The following is a 16,857-nucleotide window of genomic DNA, read 5'->3' on the forward strand; positions in this document are numbered from 1 at the left end:
GCTCAATAAATATGATGATGATGATTGCTTTGCACGTAGTAAGCGCTTAATATATGCCATCATCACATCATCTCTGCCCTCTCCCTGCCCTTTGCCCCCAGACTCTTCCTCAACAAATCCTGAGGAGAGCCCAGCTCAACCCTTCCCCTGATTCCTACTTTCTCCCCCCTCCTTTCCCAACCGTCTCTTGATTTTTCCTCTCCTTCCAGCTCCCTCCGGGACAAGGGAGGGGAGAACAGGAAATTGAGAGAGGTGGCAGAAGTGGGCAGGTGGGCTGGGGGTGGTGGGACGGGGATGGGGACTGAGGCGGGGGTCGTCTCTGCCTCCTCCCACCCCAAGGCCTTGCTCGGGACTCTCCCCCACCAATGCCCCTGTCCCTCCCACCCTCCTTCCCCTTTGGTGCTCTGCTCTGGATCTTCACTTTCCATTCCAAAGTCTGGGGTCCAAACCCTAAAGCAAAAACGTCACACAGCTCCCTTGCTTCCCTCCCACCACTAGATTGGTAACCAGTGAACAACTCTCCGTCATCATCATCATCAATCGTATTTATTGAGCGCTTACTGTCTGCAGAGCACTGTACTAAGCGCTTGGGAAGTAGAAATTGGCAACATATAGAGACAGTCCTTACCCAACAGTGGGCTCACAGTCTGAAAGGGGGAGAGACGTGAGACAAGGAGGTCAAGAATCATATTGAGGATATTAATATCCTTAATATCCTTGTCTAAACATCAAGCCAATCTTGTTCACCTTAAATTTATCCTTTCTTATCTTAACTCAGCCCTCAACTCTGTCTCTTGAACGAGTCGTCTACATGCGCTGCCTTGAATTCCTCAACACCAACTCCCTCTCTGTGTCTCTGTCTCAGTCCCTCCCTGTGTCCTCCTGCCTCTCCTCCCTCCTTTCTCATTTTCTGACTCTCTTTGTTCCTCTGTCTCTGGCGGACACGCCATATCTCTGTGGGCGTATCTGCCTCTGACCCCTCCTTCTACGATTCTTATTTTAATCCTCATTTCACTCTCAGATTGACCCGATCTTCCCACCCAGCCTCCTCACCTCTGGTAGGGAGACTGGGGACTTCTGGTTCTCTCTATCCCTGGGGGTCCTGGAGGTTGAGGTGGGGTGAGGGCTCGATCCCTTACCCCCAAGAGCTTTCTATTGCCCTTTCCTTCCTCTCAATCAATCAATCAATCATATTTACTGAGCACTTACTGTGTGCAGAGCGCTTGGGAAGTACATCTCTCCCCTCCTTTCCCTTACGCCACTGAACTCTTCTTTCTTTCCTTTATGTCCATCTCTCATCCTGCTTCTACCTTTGTCCCTCCATCCGTTTCTGAGTCTCTTCCTCACCTATGTCTCTTTACATCATTGTCTCTGACTCTATCTTTATTTCTTAGACCATGAGCTCCATGTAGGGGTAGCGACCGTGCCCGGCCAGGCCTGATTGTCTTGTATCTCCTCCAGCGTGTAATAATAACAATAATGGTATTTGTTAAGTGCTTACTATGTGTCAACGCTGTACTGAGCGCTGGGGTAGATACGAGATCATCAGGTCCCCCACGGGGCTCACGCTTTTGAGTACAAGGGAGAACCGGGATTGAATCCTCATACCTTCTTCCCTTCCCCACAGCACCTGTATATATGTATATATGTTTGTACATATTTATTACTCTATTTATTTATTTTACCTGTACATATCTATTCTATTTATTTTATTTTGTTAGTATGTTTGGTTTTGTTCTCTGTCTCCCCCTTTTAGACTGTGAGCCCACTGTTGGGTAGGGACCGTCTCTATATGTTGCCAACTTGTACTTCCCAAGCGCTTAGCACAGTGCTCTGCACACAGTAAGTGCTCAATAAATACGATTGATTGATTGATTGATTGATTTGGATTCAAATGAGGGAACGTGAGGCCCAGAGAAGTGACGCGACTTGCCCAAAGTCACCCGGCAGACGAATGGCAGAGCCGGGTTGAGAACCCAGTTCCTCTCACTCCCAGGCCCGGGCTCTTTCCATTAATAATAATAATAATAATGGCATTTATTAAGCGCTTACTATGTGCACAGCACTGTTCTAAGCGCTGGGGAGGTTACAGGGTGATCAGGTTGTCCCACGTGGGGCTCGTGGTAACCATCCCCGTTTTACAGATGAGGTAACTGAGGCTCAGAGAAGTGAAGTGACTTGCCCAAGGTCACACAGCAGACATGTGGTGGAGCCGGAATTCGAACCCGTGACCTCTGACTCCAAAGCCCGGGCTCTTTCCACTGAGCCACGCTGCTTCTACAGCTTAAGAGCTGTTCAGTGCTTGGCACAGAGTAAGCAGCTAACACGCGCCACCGTCATCAGGTGCCCATTTCTCTCCGGGCTCCCCCAGTTCCTTGCCTTCAGCCCTCCACGGCGGGCAGGACCAGGATAGGGGAGAGGAGATGGGGAGGGAAGGAGGTTGGTTATTTTACCCACCTTTTGTGCCATGGGTCGCTGAGAGGCGTCCACCACGTCACCGGGCCTGGCCGCCCGACTCCAACCGCCCAGGCGCCAGTGAGACTGAGACAGAGACACAGAGAGGGACGGAGAGTTGTTAACTGTTCACCAATCTAATGGTGGGAGGGAAGCAGGGTGATGTTTTATTTTGTTAGTATGTTTGGTTTTGTTCTCTGTCTCCCCCTTTTAGACTGGGAGCCCACTGTTGGGTAGGGACTGTCTCTATATGTTGCCAATTTGTACTTCCCAAGTGCTTAGTACAGTGCTCTGCAAATAGTAAGCGCTCAATAAATACAATTGATGATGATGATGTTTTGGCTTTAGGAGTTTGGGCCAGACATGGGAATGGGAAGGGAATAATAATAACGAGGGTGTCTGTTAAGCGCTCACTATGGGAAGGGCCTCATCCCCAGCAGGATAGGAGGAAGGCTCTCCCTTCCCCTCCCCAACCACCCCCCTTAGCGCGGCTCAGTGGAAAGAGCATGGGCATAGGAGTCAGTTGTGGGTTCTAATCCTGGCTCCGCCACTTGTCAGCTTTGTGACTTTGGGCAAATCACTTGGTGATGGCGATGGCGGCATTTGTTAAGCGCTGGCTACGGGCAAAGCACTGTTCTAAGCGCTGGGGAGGATACGAGGTGACCAGATTGTCCCACGTGGGGCTGGCGGTCTTCATCCCCATTTTCCAGATGAGGTAACTGAGGCCCAGAGAAGTGACAGTAAGCGCTCAATAAATACGATTGAATGAATGAATATGTTTGTACATATTTATTACTCTATTTTATTTGTACATATTTTTTCTATTTATTTTATTTTGTTAATGTTTTGTTTTGTTCTCTGTCTCCCCCTTCTAGACTGTGAACCCGCTGTTGGGTAGGGACCGTCTCTATATGTTGCCAACTTGTACTTCCCAAGCGCTTAGTCCAGTTCTCTGCACACAGGAAGAGCTCAATAAATACGATTGAATGAATGAATGACTTGCCCAAAGTCACACAGCTGACAATCGGCAGAGCGGGAATTTGAACCCATGGCCTCTGACTCTCAAGCCCGTGCTCTTTCCATTGGGCCATGCCGCTTCTCTACCTTAACTTCCCTGGGCCTCAGGTCCCTCATCTGTAAAGTGGGGATGAGGACTGTGAGCCCCACGGGGGACAAACTGATGACCTTGTATCTCTCTCGGCGCTCAGAACAGTGCTCGGCACATAGTAAGCACCTGACAAATACCATCATCATTATTATTATTAGACAGTGGGGGGGAGGAAGGGAAGGAGCTAAACCAGCTCTGCTCTGATGGTCATCTTGTCCGTCTCCCCCTTCTATAAATAATAATAATAATGGCATTTGTTAAGCGCTTACTATGTGCAAAGCACTGTTCTAAGCGCTGGGGAGCTTACAAAGGTGATCAGGTTGTCCCACGGGGGGCTCACAATCTTCATCTCATTTGGGTCAGCTTTGTGACCTTGGGCGAGTCACTTCACTTGTCTGGGCCTCAGTTACCTCTTGGAGTAGCAGCATCGCTCAGTGGAAAGAGCCCGGGCTTTGGAGTCAGAGGTCACGGGTTCAAATCCTGGCTCTGCCAATTGTCAGCTGGGTGACTTTGGGCAAGTCACTTCACTTCTCTGGGCCTCAGTTACCTCATCTGTAATATGGGGATTAAGGCTGCGAGCCCCCCACCCTGTGGGACAACCTGATCACCTTGTAACCTCCCCAGCGCTTAGAACAGTGCTTTGCACATAGAAAGCACTTAATAAATCATCATCATCATCATCAATCGTATTTATTGAGCGCTTACTATGTGCAGAGCACTGTACTAAGCGCTTGGGAAGTACAAATTGGCAACATATAGAGACAGTCCCTACCCAACAGTGGGCTCACAGTCTAAAAGGGGGAGACAGAGAACAAAACCAAACATACTAACAAAATAAAATAAATAGAATAGATATGTACAAATAAAATAAATAGAGTAAAAAAATATGTACAAACATATATACATATATACAGGCTCTGTGGGGAAGGGAAGGAGGTAAGATGGGGGGATGGAGAGGAAGGAAGGGGCTCAGTCTGGGATGGGGTGGGCCAATATTATTAATTAATTAATAACTAATTATAATTAATTAATTAATTAAAACATGATTAATAATAATAATAATTATTATTATTATTATTATGGATGGCTGGATGAATGAATGAATGAATGAATGAAAGGGGGCGGGAAGGGACGGAAACCAACCGAGAGAGGACCCGGGGGGGGCCTTCCTGCTACGTCATCGAGGGGGCGGAGCCTCACGACGCTGCGTATGACGTCATCAGACCCGAGGGGCGGGGCCAACCCCGTCCTGGAGCGGGAGGGGTGGGGCTAATCTCGGGCGCGTGACGTCACAGAGGGGCGGGGCTAGATGGTCGAAGGCCGAGGGTGAAAGGAGCTTGATCACCTTGTAACCTCCCCAGCGCTTAGAACAGTGCTTTGCACAAAATAAGCGCTAAATAAATGCCATTATTAGTATCGGTCCCAGTGCGTCCCCCCCCCGCCGCCGTTGGTCTCGCCTGCTCCCAATCCAAGCCAATCAGGGAGTCGCTTACCGCCGGAGCCGGCCAATCAGAAGCGGGAATCCAGGGCCGGGGGACCCGGATGGAACCGGGCCCCGGCCTAGGGCCGTCGTCGGTGGGTCGCTATGGCGACGATACATTCATTCATTCAATTGCATTTACTGAGCGCTTACTGTGTGCAGGGCACTGGACTAAGCGCTTGGGAAGTATATATTCATTCAACATTCATTCACGGCAACATTCGTTCCATCGTAATCATAATAATAATGATGATGGTATTTGTTAAGCGCTTGCTATGTGCAAAGCACTGTTCTAAGCGCTGGGGAGGTTACAAGGGGATCAGGTTGTCCCACGGGGGGCTCACACTTTTTAATCCCCGTTTTCCAGATGAGGGAACTGAGGCCCAGAGAAGTGAAGTAATAATAATAATAATAATAATAATAATAATAATAATGATGGCATTTGTTAAGCGCTTACTATGTGCAGAGCACTGTTCTAAGCGCTGGGGGGGATACAAGGTGATCAAGTTGTCCCACTTGAGGCTCATAGTCTTAATCCCCATTTTACAGATGAGGGAACTGCGGCTCAGAGAAGTTAAATGACTCACCCAAGGTCACACAGCAGACATGTGGCGGAGTGGGATTCGAACCCATGACCTCTGACTCCAAAGCCTCGGCTCTTTCCACTGAGCCACGCTGCTTCTCTGAAGTGACTTCTCTGAAGTGCCCTGCCCAAAGTCACCCAGCTGACAGTTGGCGGGGCCGGGATTTGAACCCATGACCTCCGACTCCAAAGCCCAGGCTCTTTCCACTTAATGGCATTTATTAAGCACTTACTATGTGCAAAGCACTGTTCTAAGTGCTGGGGAGGATACAAGTTGATCAGGTTGTCCCCCAAGGGGCATCCTGCGATAAACTTGTACTTCCCAACTTGTACTTCCCAAGCGCTTAGTACAGTGCTCTGCACACATTAAGCGCTCAATAAATACGATTGAATGAATGAATGAATGAATGTAGAGAGCGCTTGGGAAGTTCAAGTTGGCAACATCATCATCATCAATCGTATTTATTGAGCGCTTACTATGTGCAGAGCACTGTACTAAGCGCTTGGGAAGTACAAATTGGCAACATATAGAGACGGTCCCTACCCAACAGTGGGCTCACAGTCTAGAAGGGGGAGACAGACAACAAAACAAAACATATTAACAAAACAAAATAAATAGAATAAATATGTACAAGTAAAATAGAGTAATAAATATGTACATATATACATATCATCATCATCAATCGTATTTATTGAGCGCTTACTGTGTGCAGAGCACTGTACTAGGCGCTTGGGAAGTACAAGTTGGCAACATATAGAAGACGGTCCCTACCCGACAGCGGGCTCACAGTCTAAAAGGGGGAGACAGACAACAAAACAAAACATATTAACAAAATAGAATATATGGAATAAATATGTACAAGTAAAATAGAGTAATAAATATGTACAAACATATATACATATATGCAGGTGCTGTGGGGAGGGGAAGGAGGTAAGCCGGGGATGGGGGCTCAGCCTGGGAAGGCCTCCTGGAGGAGGTGAGCTCTCGGTAGGGCTCTGAAGGGATAATAATATTGGTATGGATTAAGCGCCTACTATGTGCCAAGCACTGTTCTAAGCGCTGGGGTAGATACAAGGTTATTAGGTTGTCCCACTTGGGGCTCACAGTCTTGATCCCCATTTTACAGATGAGGAAATTGAGGTCCAGAGAAGTGAAGTGACTTGCCCAAAGTCACCCAGCTGACAAGTGGCGGGGCCGGGATAATAATAAAAATAATAACGATGGTATTTGTCAAGCGCTTACTATGTGCAAAGCACCGTTCTAAGCGCTGGGGAGGTTACAAGGTGATGAGGATGGCCCCACGGGGGGCTCACAGTTTTAATTCCCATTTTACAGATGAGGTAGCTGAGGCCCCGAGAAGTGACTTGCCTAAAATCACAAGCCGACAAGTGGCGGGGGGTGGATTTGAACCCACGACCTCTGACTCCCAAGCTCGTGCTCCTTCCACTGAGCCACGCTGCTTCTCCAAACGGCTGCTTGTAATCGTGGGATTAGAACCCACGACCTCTGACTCCCGAGCCCGGGCTCTCGCCACTGAGCCACACTACTTCTCATGACAATTGCTTAGTCCCGTGCTCGGCACACGGTAAGCGCTCAATAAATACGACTGAAGGAATGAATGAATGAATAACGATCGGCCTGGGCCCCCGCTCCTGCCGGCCAATCGGCGGCCCGAAGCTCCTGCTCCCGGCGGGCCGGGGACCAATGAGAGCGCGGGGCTGGGAGGGCGGTGGGCGCGGCCAGCCAATGGGGGACGAGGAGGGGGGTGGTTTGGCGGGGCGGGGCTCCCCCCTCCCGCCGGCCAATCGTTGGCCCGTAGCTCCAGTTCCCGGCGGACCGGGGACCAATGAGAGCGCGGGGCTGGGAGGGCGGTGGGCGCGGCCAGCCAATGGGGGACGAGAAGGGGGGGCGGTTGGGCGTGGCGGGGCGCCCCGCTCCTGCCGGCCAATCGTTGGCCCGAAGCTCCAGCTCCCGGCGGGCCGGGGACCAATGAGAGCGCGGGGCTGGGAGGGCGGTGGGGAGCGGCCAGCCAATGGGGAACATGGGGGGGGGCGCCTCTCTCCTGCAGCCAATCGGCGGCCCGAAGCTCCGGCTCCCGGCCGACCGGGGTCCAATGAGAGCGCGGGGCTGGGAGGGCGGCGGGAGCGGCCAGCCAATGGGGGACGAGGAGGGGGGCGGTTTGGCGGGGCGCCCCGCTCCTGCCGGCCAATCCTCGGCCCGAAGCTCCGGCTCCCGGCTGGCCGGGGACCAATGAGAGCGCGGGGCTGGGAGGGCGGTGGGAGCGGCCAGCCAATGGGGGACGAGGAGGGGGCGGTGCCCCGGGGCAGGGGGCGGGGAGGGGGCGAACCATGGCGGCCGAGGCGGCGGCGGCGGCGGCGGAGGGGGGCGAGGAAGAGGGAGGGGGCGGCGGGGGCGGCGGGCCGGGCCCGGGGGCGCCCTTCGAGTGCAACATCTGCCTGGAGACGGCGCGGGAGGCGGTGGTCAGCCTCTGCGGGCACCTCTACTGGTCAGCCGCCGGGACAGGGATGGGGACGGGGGATGGGGGGAGGTGACCGGGGGGACGGGACGGGAAGGGACTAGGGGAGGGCGGGAGGGACCGGGAGAGACCAGGAGAGAGTGGGAAGGAGCCAGGAGAGAGTGGTAGGGACAGGGAGAGACTAGGCGAGAGTGGGAGGAACCAGGAAAGAGTGGAAGAGACTGGGAGAAACTAGGCGAGAGTGGGAGGATCAGGATAGAGTGGAAGAGACTGGGAGAGACTAGGAGAGAGTGGAGGAATCAGGATAGAGTGGAAGGGACTGGAAGAGACTACTAGGGGAGAGTGGGAGGATCAGGATAGAGTGGAAGAGACTGGGAGAAACTAGGCGAGAGTGGTAGGGACAGGGAGAGACTAGGCGAGAGTGGGAGGAACCAGGATGGAGTGGAAGAGACTGGGAGAAACTAGGCGAGAGTGGGAGGGACAGGGAGAGACTAGGCGAGAGTTGGAGGAACCAGGAAAGAGTGGAAGAGACTGGGAGAAACTAGGCGAGAGTGGGAGGATCAGGATAGAGTGGAAGAGACTGGGAGAAACTAGGCGAGAGGGGTAGGGACAGGGAGAGACTAGGCGAGAGTGGGAGGGACAGGGAGAGACTAGGCGAGAGTGGGAGGGACTGGAAGAGTCTAGGGGAGAGTGGGAGGATCAGGATAGAGTGGGGGAACTGGGAGAGACTAGGTGAGAGTGGGAGGGATTGGGAGAGACTAAGCGAGAGTGGGAGGGTTTGGGAGAGCGGGAGGGACTGGAAGAGACTAGGAGAGAGTGGGAGGAACCAGGATAGAGTGGAAGGGACCGGAAGAGACTAGGCGAGAGTGGGAGGGACAGGGAGCGACTAGGAGAGAGTGGGAGGGACAGGGAGCGACTAGGAGAGAGTGGGAGGGACAGGGAGAGACTAGGAGAGAGTGGGAGGGACTGGAAGAGACTAGGAGAGAGTGGGAGGGACTGGAAGAGACTAGGAGAGAGTGGGAGGAGGAACTAGGATAGAGTGGAAGGGACTGGAAGAGTCTAGGGGAGAGTAGGAGGATCAGGATAGAGTGGAGGGACTGGGAGAGACTAGGCGAGAGTGGGAGGGTTTGGGAGAACAGGAGGGACTGGAAGAGACTAGGAGAGTGGGAGGAACCAGGATAGAGTGGAAGGGACTGGAAGAGTCTAGGCGAGGGTGGGAGGAACCAGGATAGAGTGGAAGGGACTGGAAGAGTCTAGGGGAGAGTGGGAGGATCAGGATAGAGTGGAGGGACTGGGAGAGACTAGGAGAGAGTGGGAGGGATTGGGAGAGACTAGGCGAGAGTGGGAGGGTTTGAGAGAGTGGGAGGGACTGGGAGAGACTAGGCGAGAGTGGGAGGGTTTAGGAGAGTGGGAGGGACTGGAAGAGACTAGGAGAGATTGGGAGGAACCAGGATAGAGTGGAAGGGACAGGGAGAGACAGGGAGTGAGTGGGAAGAACCAGTATAGAGTGGGAGGGACAGAAAGAGTATAGGCGAGAGTGGGAGGGACTGGGAGAGAGTGGGGGAGCCTGGGAGGAACTGAGAGAAGGGGGCAGAAAGTTGAGAGAAGTGATAGGTGGGGGGCGGTGGGAATGGGGAAGGGTCTCTGTCTCCTCTCTCTCCCCAGCGACTTTGAGCTCTGACCTCTCCTCCCCCACCCCCTTGCCCCCTCCCCATCAAGCTGGCCCTGTCTCCACCAGGTGAGGCCCCGGGGGGTGGGGAGGCCCGGGGGGGGGGGGACCTCCAGGGTGGAGGCCGGGAGAGGCCCCCGGGGACCTGGGCCGGGAGCCCCCACCGACCGCCCCCGTTTCCCCCCAGTGGTTGGAGACGCGGCCGGAGCAGCAGGAGTGTCCGGTGTGCAAGGCCAGGATAAGCCGGGAGAAGGTGGTCCCGCTGTACGGCCGAGGGAGCCAGGAGCCCAAGGACCCCCGGTGAGGGGCGGTGGCGGGGAGACGGCGGCGTCGGAGCACGGATCGCAGCCCTCACGTCCCGCCCCGCACCCTCACTCTCCCAAGCGCTCAGTACAGTGCTCTCTGCGCACAGTGAGCGTCCGGTGAATACCCCTGACTGCTCGCTTCCCCCACAGATTGAAAACCCCACCCAGACCCCAAGGTCAGAGGCCGCCCCCCGAGAACCGCGAGGTGAGTGGCCCTCCCCTTCCACGGACCCCCCCGAGCCCGGCCCCCGGGGACCATCCCCCCACCCCCCGACGGCCTCTCCTCTGTCTTCCCCCTCCAGGGCTTCCAGACCTTCGGCGAGGCCGGTGGCTTCCACCTCTCCTTCGGGGTCGGCGCCTTCCCCTTCGGCTTCTTCACTACCGTCTTCAACACCCATGAGCCCTTCCACCGTGGCCCAGGTGAGCCAACGCGGCCCCCGGCCAAATCCCCCCGCCCCCCAGAAACACATCCCCGACCCCCCACCCCCGGGTGGCTTCTCCCCTTCCTCACCCAGCGCCCGCCCGCTTCTCCCCACAGGCGGAGAGCTGGGAGGCCGGCGCCCGGGTTCCGGCTGGCAGGACTCCCTCTTCCTGCTCCTCGCCATCTTCTTCTTTTTCTGGCTCCTCAGCATCTGAGGCCCCAGTCCAGAGCCTCCCCCCACCCCCCGCCCGACCCCCCAGCCGCCCCGGGGACGGGACCCCCCAGGTCGACCGGTGTCCCAAGTGGAAGGCGACCCCAGGAAGCGGCCAAACCTGGAGGAAACCGCTTTTCCTTCCTGCAGCCCTATGCGGGGGAAGAGTAGACTCTTAACCCCCGCCTCGCACCCCCCCCACCTCTCAGCCTGGGGCCGAAGCCCCTCACTGCCCGCCCCCCACCCCAATCTCTTCTCAATCTTGATGTAATTTAATTTTCCCGGGGGGGCAATCACAGGCTCCACCTCCCACCCCTCTGCCCCGCCCCCTCATTTGTAAGAAATCCAATTAAAAAAAAACAACAAAAAGGGAGCCATACCTGCCTCTGGATCCCAGGCCACCGGAGCCTTCCCCCTCCCAGCCCATCGCCGCCCCCGCCCTGTCCACGCTCCCAGGGGACAGGAGACCCTCGTCCCCTCCTCCCCGTGTCCCCGCCAAAGCGGCCTGGGCCTCACAGCTGGGTCGGGCCCCGTCTGGCTACGGGGAGCGAGAGGGATGAGACGGACACACACCCAGACCCGCGTCAGACGTTTACTGGAGCCTCCAGAGGTGGGAGGCTGGATTGGGCGGGCGGAGGTCTCCGAGGGGGAGGACGGGACCCCCGGCTGAGAGGGGGCAGGGAGCCGGGGGTGTCGTGTGTTGACGCGAGGGTGGCGGTGACAGCGGGCCCGGTCATGAGGGAGGCGGGGCGGCACGTGTACCGTGGCGGGGAGAGAGGCAGACACCCTCCCGTCTCCCGCCTCACTGGCTCGGGCTGCTCTCGGCCTCCTCGGACTCTGGTTGGTTGAGCTCGGCCCTCTCCTCCTCCTCCTGGCTCTCGGGGGGCTTCCTGGAGGAAGGGGAGCGGCCGCGTAAGGGAGCGGCTCCCAGCCCCCACGGTCTCGGGGACCGGGCGATCGCCCCTCTCCCTCCCGCCCTCACCTCTCCTCGCCCCGCTGGCGGCGGCGCCTCCTCCTCCTCCACACGACGATCCCCGCCACCAGGGCCAGGGCCCCCAGGGCCCCCAGCACCCCCAGCACCAGGGCCAGGGTCTCCAGGGTCCGGCCGCCCACCGAACCTGGGGACGAGAAGAACAAAACACAGGAACCAGGGGATCCGGGCACGGGGGCAGGGGGAGCAGCATCATCATCATCAATCGTATTGAGCGCTTACTATGTGCAGAGCACTGTACTAAGCGCTTGGGAAGTACAAATTGGCAACATATAGAGACAGTCCTGCTCCTCTCCCCCACTCTCCTCTCCTTCCTATCTGTTCTCCAATCCCTTCCCCTCCTCTCCCTTCCTCTCCTTTCCCCTACGTTCTCTCCTCATAATAATAACGTGGTATCTGTTAAGCGCTTACCCTGTGCCAGGCACTGTACTAAGCGCTGGGGGGGGGATACAAGAAAACAGGGTTGGACTGTCCCTATTCCATGTAAGGCTCACAGTCTCAATCTCCATTTTACAGATGAGAGAACTGAGGCCCGGAGGTCTCACGTCAGACAGATGGTGGAGCTGGGATTAGAATCCGTGACCTTCTGATTCCCAGGCCTGTGCTCTCTCCCCCAGACGATGCCCCTCCGCTCCCTCTCCTCTCCCCCACCCTGTCCTCTCCTCCGGGTCTGGGTCTCCCGGCCTCCGGCCCTCACCTTGAGCGTGGCCGTCTCCGTCAGCCGTCTCTGGAAAGCGGAGGGAGAGAGGAGGTCGGGGCTGGGGGCGGCAGGGCCAGTGGGGCTAAGGGGAAGCGTGCCGGGGGGATTGGCGGGGCGGGGGGAGCCGGGGCCGCACCAACCCGTGAGGCGGACGCTGAGGCCGACGCTGCTCTCCCTGCGCTTCTGGTCCCGGCCCGTGGCCACGCAGGTGTAGGTCCCGGCCTGCTCGGGCCCCACGGCGGTCAGCAGGAGCACCGGGCCCGGGGGGGCTTCCAGTGGAGAGCCCTGGGGCGGGGGAGGAAGGGGGTGGCCCTCCCTTGGGTCACCCCGGCCCCGTCCGACCCGCCTCCCCCGGCCCGGTCTCCCCCATCACTCACGTCCTTGAGCCAGTGGAGGCGAGGCGGGGGGCGGGCGGGGGCCTCGCAGGTCAAGGTCACGTCCTCTCCGGCCCCCACGCTCCCCCCCTCCGGCCGCACCGTCAGCCGCACCTCCTGCAGGGGTTCTGGGGGCGGGGGGGAGCGCAGAGAGCGGAGGTCGGGGGGGGTCTGCCTCCGCCCTTATCTGCCTCCACACCCCCTCACCTCCCCGCCTCACCCCAGACGCTGGGCCGGATGGGCGGCCCCGAGTGGAGGGCCCGGTCGGGGCCCCGGACCGGGCCGTAGCTGCAGGAGAAGGCGGGGCGCGGGGGGCCTCCCCGGGCTGGGACAACCGTCAGGGTCGACTCCACCGTGAACAGGCCCGTCTCCGGGTCCCGCCTGGTCTCCTCCCGAACCGACGTTCCTGTGGGGAGACAGAACAAAACAGGTGGACAGGCGTCAAAACCGTCAGAATAAATTGAATACCCCAGCATCTAGTATATTGCTAGGGTGCGCTCAGTAAATACCATTGATTGCTTGCTTACTGCATTATGGTAGGGTCCCCTTGTCCTGCCCCAGGAGGTCTGTGATGGGACCTCAGCGCTTAGTACAGTGCTCTGCACACAGTAAGCGCTCAATAAATACGATTGATGATGATGATCATGATGGGGGGAGAGGGATCTGAGTGGGGAGAGGGAGCTGGACAGATGGGTCTGAGGGGATGGAAGGTCTGACTGGGGGAGAGGTTAAGGAGAGGGGAAGCAGCGTGGCTCAGTGGAAAGAGCCCGGGCTTTGGAGTCAGAGGTCATGGGTTCCAATCCCGGCTCCGCCAATTGTCAGCTGTGTGACTTGGGGCAAGTCACTTCACTTCTCTGGGCCTCAGTTACCTCATCTGTAAAATGGGGATTACAACTGTGAGCCCGCCGTGGGACAACCTGATCACCTTGTACCTCCCCAGCGCTTAGAACAGTGCTCTGCACATAGTAAGTGCTTAATAAATGCCATTATTATTATTAGAGAGGGGGTTGGGGGAGGGGGTTTAAGGAGAGGGGACTGAGGGAGAGGTGTAAAGAGAGAAGAGTCGGAGGGGGGAGAGGGAGCAGAGCGGGGAGGAGGCTCACCTCATCACCCCAGGATCACCCTCACCTTTCCCGTCGGGCATCAGGATCTTCCCGTTCAAGTGCCAGCACACGGCGCCCGCCGGGTACACACCATCCACCACGCACGTCCCCACCTGCGACGACACTTGTCCCGTCGGTGGCCCTGGCTTCCCCGGGACCCCCCACCCCCGAGTGACCCATTCCCCCCCTCGATCCCGGCCCCCAAGTTCACCCCGGTTCCTTCCCGCCTCCCGGCTTGGGACCTTGCTGGAGATGCCAGCCGTGAGCTCCGAGGCGGGATCTAAGATCTCTGGCTTCCTGGGAATTTCTGAGAGGGGGAGAAGAATACAGGCTGTAAGCTCCTAGAGGGCAGGGATCGCGCCGGCCAACTCTTGGGTTGGCCTCTCCTGAGTGCTTAGTACAGTGCTCTGCACCTAGAAAGTGCTCAGTAAATACCACTGATGGGGAGGGTTGTGAGCAGGAATTGTCTTTATTGCTGTATTGTACTTTCCAAGTGCTTAGTAGGGTGCTCTGCACACAGTAAGTGCTAAATAAATATGACAATGGATGAATGAAAGCAGCTGTAATAATAAACATTATGGCACCTGCTAAGCACCTACTAGGTGCCAAGCACGGTTCTAAGCACTGGGGTAGATACAAGTTAATCAGGCGGGACTCGGTCCCTGTCCCACATGGGGCTCACGGTCCAGGAGAGAGTAGGATTTAATCCCCATTTTACAGATGAAGTAAGTGAGGCCCTGAGAAGTGACTGGCCCAAGGTGTCACAACAGGCATGTGGTGGAGCCGGGATAAGAGCCCAGGTCCGGGCTCTTTCCACCGGGCCACGCAGCGTGGCTCGGTGGAGAGAGCCCGGGGTTTGGAGTCAGAGGTCATGGGTTCAAATCCAGCTCCGCCAATTGGGCAAGTCACTTCACTTCTCGGGGCCTCAGTTCCCTCCCTCTGTGAAATGGGGATGAAGACTGTGAGCCCCCCGTGGGACAACCTGATGGCCTTGGAACAGTGCTTTGCACATAGTAAGCGCTTAATAAATGCCATCGTTATTATTAATCTCGGGGGAATGTTGGGGGGAGCCACAGTTGTTGTGGGGAGGGGGAGACAGGAGGAGACGGTTCCCATCTCCTGAGAGGAGAACGGGGAGGGGGTGCTCACGGTAGACCCGGACGCGGTAGTTGGATTTAGTCTCCCGTCCGGCCCGGTTGACGGCCCGGCACCGGAAGGTGCCCTCGTCCTGAATCCCGATGGCGGGCAGTAAGAGGGAGCCATTGGGCAGGACGCGGGCCACACTGTCCAGGGGGCCACCCTGGGGTGCCAGGACCTTCCACGCTTCCGTCCGGCCCGTGTTCTGCGGGAGAACAGAGCGGTAGCTGCAGGGGCCGGGGCCGCCCCACAAAGGGAAGGGGAAGGCGGGTGGGCTGGGGTCATGGTGGGGGGACCAGCTTCACTCACCAGTTTCCACTCCAGCTGCTGGGGGGGTTTCCGGGGTGCCCCTTTGCAGTTGAGCACCAGTTGGTCCCCGATGCGGGCGCTGATGTTCTGACCGCCCACCGCTGCTGGGGTGGGGAAGAGTTAATAATAATAGTAATGATAGCATTTATTAAGCGCTTCCTATGTGCAAAGCGCTGTTCTAAGCGCCGGGGAGGTTACAAGGTGATCAGGTTGTCCCACGGGGGGCTCACAGTCTTAATCCCCATTTTACAGATGAGGTAACTGAGGCATAGAGAAGTGAAGTGACTTGCCCAAACTCAGCTGACAATTGGCGGAGCCGGGATTTGAACCCATGACCTCTGACTCCAAAGCCCGGGCTCTTTTCCACTGAGCCACGCCGCGGGGGTCGTGCGGGGGGCAGGAAAGGGACGGGTCCAAAGATGTCAAGGCCAGAGGGGATCGTGGAAGAGAGGGCCTGCTTCCTCCTTCTAAGCTGTGAGCCCGTTGTTGGGTAGGGACTATGTTGCCACTTGTACTTCCCAAGCGCTTAGTACAGTGCTCTGCACACAGTAAGCGCCCAATAAATACAATTGAATGAATGAAAGGGTGGGGGAAGAGTAGGACCGGGGAGTAGGGGCAAGTGCGGAATGGGAGAATGCGGGGTGTTAAGCAGGGGGCAGGCAGGAGGAGGGTCCCGGCCTCGGGGCGACGTACCCCCAAGGCTGAGGAGGAAGATCCAGGTTCTGGCCGCGTCCATGGCGCCGGCTCCCCAGGTCCCCCGGCTCCGTCTGACCCCGGAGCAGCCGCCGCCCTGGGTGAGGCCCGTGCCTCAGGACCTCCCCCTTGCACCCCAACCCCAGGGGAATGCCAGGAATCCCTCTCTGCTCAGGGAGAAGGGCCCTCGACGTGCCATCCGGGCACACGAGGCAGCAAAACCGGGGGCCGGTTTCCCCAGGGGAAGGTGGGCAGGGATGTAGAAAGGGGGCTCCTCCCCAAAACTGGCCCCAGCCCCCATCAATCAATCAATCATATTTATTGAGCGCTTACTATGTGCAGAGCACTGTACTAAGCGCTTGGGAAGTACAAATTGGCAACATATAGAGACAGTCCCTACCCAACATTGGGCTCATTCGCCCCCTCACCCCTTCCCCCTCCACCGGCTCCACTCTGGCCTTCGAGGCCTAGTTGGCAGGCTAAAGCCTGTCCTCAAGTAATAATAATAATAATGATGGTATTTGTTAAGCGCTTACTATGTGCAAAGCACTGTTCTAAGCGCTTGGGGGATACAAGGTGATCAAGTTGTCCCCCGTGGGGCTCACAGTCTTAATCCCCATTTTACAGATGAGGGAACTGAGGCACAGAGAAGTTAGGTGACTTGCCCAAAGTCACACAGCTAATTGGCGTTGGGGGTCTGGCTTCTCCCTCAGGGGATGGTGGGGCCCTTAACCCAATTGGGGACCTGGTGGGGTGTGGGCAGAGGGCTTGCTCAAGGAAGGATTGCGGGGAGGGGGAGGCGTCTAACAGGACGAGGAGCCCGGAATGCCAACGGAGAGGCG

The 16,857-nt window shown here is 57.1% G+C and overlaps 2 protein-coding genes across 2 annotated transcripts; one reads left to right on the forward strand and one right to left on the reverse strand.

The window, feature by feature from the left end:
- Positions 1 to 8,043: 8,043 nt before the first annotated feature.
- RNF5 (ring finger protein 5) lies at positions 8,044 to 11,050 on the forward strand (the record flags this gene model as incomplete). Its single annotated transcript, XM_038768733.1, has 6 exons — positions 8,044 to 8,132; positions 9,822 to 9,840; positions 9,959 to 10,071; positions 10,227 to 10,281; positions 10,379 to 10,496; positions 10,615 to 11,050. Coding segments are annotated over 6 exons (492 nt in total), but the record flags the coding sequence as incomplete, so codon positions are not given.
- Positions 11,051 to 11,292: 242 nt separating this feature from the next.
- AGER (advanced glycosylation end-product specific receptor) lies at positions 11,293 to 16,058 on the reverse strand. Its single transcript, XM_038768210.1, has 10 exons — positions 16,016 to 16,058; positions 15,323 to 15,426; positions 15,026 to 15,218; positions 14,088 to 14,183; positions 13,902 to 14,018; positions 12,994 to 13,179; positions 12,777 to 12,901; positions 12,525 to 12,684; positions 11,691 to 11,826; positions 11,293 to 11,598 (listed from the first exon to the last, which is right to left on the reverse strand). The coding sequence occupies exons 1-10, from the start codon at positions 16,056 to 16,058 to the stop codon at positions 11,511 to 11,513; spliced, it is 1,248 nt and encodes a 415-aa protein (XP_038624138.1). The 3' UTR covers positions 11,293 to 11,510.
- Between the last annotated feature and the right edge of the window lie 799 nt (positions 16,059 to 16,857).

The sequence above is a fragment of the Tachyglossus aculeatus genome, chromosome Y4, assembly GCF_015852505.1.
Source record: "Tachyglossus aculeatus isolate mTacAcu1 chromosome Y4, mTacAcu1.pri, whole genome shotgun sequence".
Taxonomy (NCBI): Eukaryota; Metazoa; Chordata; class Mammalia; order Monotremata; family Tachyglossidae; genus Tachyglossus; species Tachyglossus aculeatus.